This window comes from Mastomys coucha, unplaced genomic scaffold (assembly GCF_008632895.1).
Source record: "Mastomys coucha isolate ucsf_1 unplaced genomic scaffold, UCSF_Mcou_1 pScaffold21, whole genome shotgun sequence".
NCBI lineage: Eukaryota > Metazoa > Chordata > Mammalia > Rodentia > Muridae > Mastomys > Mastomys coucha.
This window is the reverse complement of record NW_022196904.1, coordinates 2,233,796-2,239,547: the sequence shown is the minus strand read 5'-3', so window position 1 is coordinate 2,239,547 and position 5,752 is coordinate 2,233,796. Positions and strand designations below refer to the sequence as shown.

General features: G+C 56.4%; 2 protein-coding genes across 13 annotated transcripts in view; both read right to left on the bottom strand.

Annotated features, from left to right (window-relative positions):
- The window catches only part of U2af2 (U2 small nuclear RNA auxiliary factor 2), an 18,017-nt gene extending 16,868 nt beyond the window's left edge, over positions 1-1,149 (bottom strand). The window contains exons 1-2 of one of the 2 annotated variants that reach the window (XM_031385224.1): positions 926-1,149; positions 72-803 (exon numbers count right to left, since the gene is read on the bottom strand). In XM_031385224.1, the coding sequence (XP_031241084.1) occupies positions 72-120 (49 nt within the window). In that variant the 5' untranslated portion in view covers positions 121-803; positions 926-1,149. Of the gene's footprint in view, positions 1-71; positions 804-925 lie in introns of those variants that run through there. The other variant, XM_031385226.1, reaches the window with a different exon arrangement.
- A 431-nt stretch (positions 1,150-1,580) lies between these two features.
- Positions 1,581-5,752, bottom strand: part of Ccdc106 (coiled-coil domain containing 106) — a 4,824-nt gene continuing 652 nt past the window's right edge. Inside the window, exons 1-6 of one of the 11 annotated variants that reach the window (XM_031385236.1) lie at positions 5,627-5,746; positions 4,835-4,963; positions 4,591-4,695; positions 4,320-4,496; positions 2,656-2,868; positions 1,581-2,148 (exon numbers count right to left, since the gene is read on the bottom strand). In XM_031385236.1, coding sequence (XP_031241096.1) covers positions 1,832-2,148; positions 2,656-2,868; positions 4,320-4,496; positions 4,591-4,695; positions 4,835-4,865 — 843 coding nt within the window. In that variant the 5' untranslated portion in view covers positions 4,866-4,963; positions 5,627-5,746 and the 3' untranslated portion in view covers positions 1,581-1,831. Of the gene's footprint in view, positions 2,149-2,655; positions 2,869-4,319; positions 4,497-4,590; positions 4,696-4,834 lie in introns of all 11 variants that reach the window. The other 10 variants (XM_031385232.1, XM_031385233.1, XM_031385227.1 and 7 more) reach the window with 10 other exon arrangements.

Genomic DNA, 5,752 nt, shown 5'->3' with positions numbered 1-5,752 from the left:
GGAATAAGAGGAGGAAATGGCGGGGGGTACGGGGCGAAGCAAGAAGCCACCCACAACCCCGGAGCCCTCACCTTGTTTATTCTCGTTGAGCTGCCGCTCGAACTCGTCGAAGTCCGACATGCTTAGGCGGCCGCGTAGGGCCCTGTGCAGCTCTCGCCTCGCCTTGCCGCCCGCCCGCTCCGGCTACTTCCGCCGCTGGCTTCAGCTACTTCCGGCCCCCGCCGGCACTCCGTCGCCTACCTAATCAAGCCCCGCCCCGCCCCGACTCCACCCCCTCGTCCCGCCCGCCCCGCCCCCCTCGAACTTCCCCGAGCTCAACGCCGAAGCCTGTCGGCTATTCTCGGACGGCGGAGTCTAAAGACGGCGGTCGCCCTCAAAATCACCCGAAGCGAGGATTTTTTTTTTTTTGCCGGCTGCCCAAGTTTCGGTAACTTTTCGGAGACCAGCGTTTCAACGTCCGGAGGAGTCTGTGGGGCCTCGCGATCCCCTGCACCAGCCCCCTCTAAAGACACGGGTTTTCCTACAGCTCAAACCGTCTCAGTCTCTGGAAATCTGCCCCACCCCTCGCCGGCCCTGTTCAAGCGCTCGGTCACTTCCAACAATCCTAACCGTCCAGGCCTTCGGCTCTTTCCGAAGGTCTCCAGCGCTCGCTCACCGCCCCTCTAGAGATTAAGCCCGATTCTAATCTTCGGCTCTTTCCGGAGGCTCCACGGGGTCACTCCGCCCCTTCCGCCACTGCTTCGGGAAGGTCTCACGCAGGAGGGAAGTTCGGCTTTTTCCGCTGTTGCTTCGGCACCTTTCGGCTAAAGAACCGAAGAGGGAGGGAGAACAGATGGGAGGTGGGCCGGCCAGATAGCGCCAGTGGAGGGGGCGGGGTCTCGGCTTTGGGTACCTAGCTCCCTCCGAGGAAACTGGAAAGACTGACCTCGCGGAAGGCCAGAGGTGGTGTGTGGGACAGAGGGTGTTCGAGGCCGCTGCGGAGGTTGCCGGCGCACGCACGGTGATTGGAGAGGGGGGGTCTCTGCGCCTGCGTAGCGGTCTGGGGCACGTTTTTCTCAGCGCTCGGGAAGATCTGCCATTCTAAAGCCACATTGCGCGTGCGCTCGATCTCCTCCCACACACACCCTACTCCAACCCCCAACCTCGGCCCTGTAGGCACTAACTTCAAGACGGTTAAACCAGGCTGCGCTCTCCCGGTTGCCAAGGCAATCGCGTTAAATCGTCCGCCCCTGCTCCTGCTGCGCAGGCGCCGAATGTGACACCTACTAGAAATCTCCTGACCCCTGGCGGGCAGGCGGCTACGAGTCTACACCGCGCCTCCCCGGGTACCTCCACGGGGCCGGCTGAGCTAAAGGTCATTGAATCAGTGCCCCAGCCGCTGCGTTTTTAAAGTCGTCTTACCTCAGTTTCTCCTGAAAGAGGCTGCTGCTCCGCTTCCCACCTCTGCCTCTTGGGGCTAATTACACCCTGTCCTCCCCAACCTCTAGAGAGGCTTCTGCCTGATCGCTCCTGTCCAGGTCTCCGTGGCGACGGCCACCCCTTCCCAGCATATTCCCTTTCTAGTAAGACCTGGGGCCCAGTTTATGGAAAATTTTCATGTCTCTTTAATTTAAACTCTCAGAATAATGCTCTGTCTTCACGTGGGATGCAGATGGGCTACTCCTGGCTAAGGAGGCCTAGCTGGCAGCCCTTGTGGAGTGAAATGGAGATGGGGTGTCTAGCGTGTGCGGCCAAGAGACAGGGCCCAGTGCTCAGGAAGGGCGGCTTCTAGCCCTGGCGGTGCCCGGGGAAGCCCGACGTAGCCAGCAAACTGCTGGGCGGGGCGGCGGCATCACCGCTTGAAGCGGTAGGTGATGGGTAGGAGCAGCTTGCTCTTCTTGAGAGCCTGCACCTTCTTGAGAGTCTCGTCGTCCAGTGCCAGGAAGCAGCGGCGGGAATACTCTAGCAGGCGCTCCTTGGATGGGTCGAACTCTCCCACCTCAGCCAGCTTTTCCGGGGCCACAATGAGTAGCTCTGCGATGGGCGTGGTCAGTGCCACGGTGTTCCTGTCCACACGGTGGTGCTCGAAGGCTCTGGACATGCTCTTCAGCTTTTGGAAGGTGCCCAGGATCTTCTTGTAGCGGCAGAGGACCCCATCAGCATCCTTCACTGCAGGACCAAGAGGGCAGAAAGAGGACTGGGAAAGACACTCATGTGGGGCCAGAGACATGGGGGAACCCAGGTAGAAACAGGAGGGCAGGCATAAGGAGGAAAAAGGGTGAAAGGCACGCAGATTTGAAAGAAAGAAAGAAAGAAAGAAAGAAATCGTGGGAGGGGGGACACATGAGGAGCCCTATACAGGAAGAAAAAGGCTAACAAAATGGAAAACAGTTGAGATCTGAGCAAGAAATAGACCGTGGGGATTGAAGGCAGGCCTGGACAACAGAGGAAAGGAGAGGCACCTATGTGATGTGCCCAGAGATCTTTCTGATGATACAGGACTGAATCTGCTGGTTGGTATAAACCAAAATTTAAAATTAGCTCAGGACCGCAAAGGGCTGTGAGAAGTTGAGTCTGATTGTTTTGTATATGGAGAGTTAGGGCATCACTGTAGAGCTCACACTGCGATTATGGGTGGACAACCCCTCAACACACCCATCACATGTACCCACTCACCCCGCTGCCTCTCTCGAGCCTTGGGCTTCCCAAATCGCCTCCGGCCAGTACTTCCCTTCTGCTTCTGCCTCTTCCTTTCACTGGCACTTCCCTCTTCCGACACCCCGCTGAAGGAGGAGGCTGCCGACTCGGGGTCTGAGGCTTCTCCCCCAACCCCAGCCCGGCTGTCCCCATCAACCCTCCGAGGTCCAGGCTTCATCCGGCAGTAGTCCTCTGAAGAGAGACAAAAATGAACTGTGACACAATGTCCTATCACTACTCTGAAGGGGAAAAAAATGGACATGGAGGCCAGGTCCGCAGGATGAGGACATTAGCTACACTGAATGTCATGGAGCCAACTGGGATTCAGGGAATATTGGGAGCATTTTTCTATGCTCTGAACTTGACTGAAACAGGTCCAGGGAACTCATGAGGATCTGTGACTATGTAGAGCTTCTGTGGAGGAAATGTATCCTGGGGAGCTCCAGAGTGAAGAGTCAAAATCCAAGAGGCCTCTGGGTAAGAGGATTGGATATGAGACTCCTACAGAAGTCAGGGTTCAGTTTGGGTACTAGGAAAGGGTAACTACCTCCCCCTAGATAGGGAGCCAGCTCAGACTCAGCATCTTCTGAAGAATGAACTGAAGAGAACTGAAATCAAGATTCAGTATAGGAAGAGAGGGCATACATGTCCCCATCCCAATGCTCGGTCCCCAGTAATCTAGACCCTCAAAATACAGTAGGTCCTTTACTAGAGATATTGCCATTGTTACCAATGAGAAAGCCTGCCAGGAGCTCAGCAGGATACAGAGGTTAGGGTTATAAGCCTGAATAAAGGTTAAGTACTCCAAAAAACCAGAGCTAAAGATCTGGGAAAGGGCAGCCTAGAGTGGGGAATGTGCTGAAAATGGCAGTCAACACAGATTAATGAGATAGGATCCTGCCTGTCAGAAGAGGTGACACCACCATGCTGTTACTAGTTATAGATTAGAGCAAGGCAAGGAGGTGGAATCTGCCCAGGACCCTGAGGCAAAGTTTAGGAGACAAGAGGTACTGAGACCCCATAGCCTTTGAAGAATAAGAAACATGAGCCATGCCGGGCAGTTGTAGCGCACGCCTTTAATCCCAGCACTTGGGAGGCAGAGGCAGGTGGGTTTCTGAGTTTGAGGCCAGCCTGGTCTTCAGAGTGAGTTCCAGGCCAGCCAGGGCTATACAGAGAAACCCTGTCTACAAACAAACAAACAAAACCAAGAAATATGAGCCACGATAATGTAGAGCAGGGTGGAGGGAAGACAGGACCCTGATTGTTATTTTGGGGCACCTCTAATGGATGGATGACGGCATCATTCAGAAATCCTGGGGTGCTGGCAGGACCCCTCTGAGGAATCCAGTAGACTGCAATGGGCCTGCTGACAAAGGGACATTTCCCCTAAGATGAGGAACCAGGGCTGGAAATATAGACTCAGGGAGACAGTTACGCCAAGTGCTTGAGGCTGATGGATTATGGGGCAGTCTTATCACAAGGTAGGAAATGAGAGAAGTCTTTGAATTCAAGAAGGAGATGGCTGGGGAAGGCCTTAAAATAGGCATGGGCCTTAGTGGAAGGATAAAATGCCAAGTCCCCATCAGGTCCAACCAACATTGGGTCTTGAATTCTGAGGGTCCTGGGGGACTGTGTGCCCCCACCTGCATCCATCCGGGCAGAGGAAATGAATTTGTCCAGCTGACACCGCAAAAAGTCTCTCTCCTCCTCCAGGTCCTCAATGCGCTTCTGCAACCATGAGTTCCTCTCAAGTGCCATGTGCAGCTGGGCCTTAACACTGTTCATCAGGGCCAGGGTTGGGGAGGTGCCCTCTGGAGGCTCTAGGAACAGCAGGGATGGAGGTCATGCCCCAGGATGAGGCGGTACCCCACCTGACTCCGGTCCCTGGTCCCTCCATGCCCTTTCTCAGCTCACCCTCAAGATTTCTCCGAGAGGGACTCAGACTGTAGAAGATTTGTGAGTCTAAGTGGGGTGCCTCTTCAAAAGGAATGGAGATCTCAAAGGTCTCTTCATCCTTCACTGCAGAGAGGCCAGCATAGGTCACCCCAGAAGTGGCCTGAACCTTATAGACCACCCCCAACCATAGCAGTCCCGTAGACAGAGGGAACCAGAATGTCAGGCCAAGGACGAGGAAAGAAGGGGTCCCCGGGTGCCTCACTTGTTCGCCAACGGTTGTTTCTGTCATTCATATCGAGGAGGCTTCCTGCAGACCCAGCGACTGAGCCCTTGGGGCCACTGGACAGAAACAGGTCACCAAATGCAGTCAGTCCCTGGGGAGGTGGAGTACCTGTTCCTCCGGAGTAAGGAAAAATCACCAGTCTGAGGGAGGAAAGGACCATACTTCTGGACAGGGACAGAGGCTTCCAAAGTATGTACCCAGAGCGCGGGGCTCAGCGAGAGGGCTCTTGGTTGTGAAGGAGCTCACCCCTTAAATTCTTTGGTTCCTCGTGGGGTCAACACCACAGGGACATTTGACCTTAATAAGAAAAGCCCTTCATCACGGGCCACCTCCGGACTCACAGCCATAAATAAACAACCACCCCTAACTTCCACTCTTGGGGTAGGGGGAGTCCATCCTGCAAGCGTTCCCCTGTCCCAGCCGCCCATTCCTCCCGCACTCGCGTGGGCGAGTAAAGCCCCTCCCCGAAGTGGGAACTGGGCGCGTGCGCAGTGCGTGGGAGGTCACGCGTGGGGATGCGCCCCCACCCTTTGTCCCACAAGTGGGAGGGGGCGACCATGGCAAAGGGTCCCAGAATGGGCAACCGGCATGAAGGGGTGTCGACCGTCGGCACCGTTCCCCGCCCTTGGGTGTTTAGGGTACAAGGGGCCGAGGCCCCGCTCTCACCCACCCGCGCACGGACTCCAGCCCCGGGACCGACGGCAGTGGCGGCGCCCATGCCCAGCGCAGGGGAGCGTCTGCAAAGTGTCGCAGAAAGAAGCGCCCACCCACCAGTAAGCGGGCGCCGCGGCAGAGGAGGGGGAGTCTCGGAACTGGATGGCGGAGCGCGCAGAGACGTGGGCACTAGCGGAATCAGGCCTGCCGGGCCTGGGGCGCCTCTTCCTGGAGCCCAGGTGA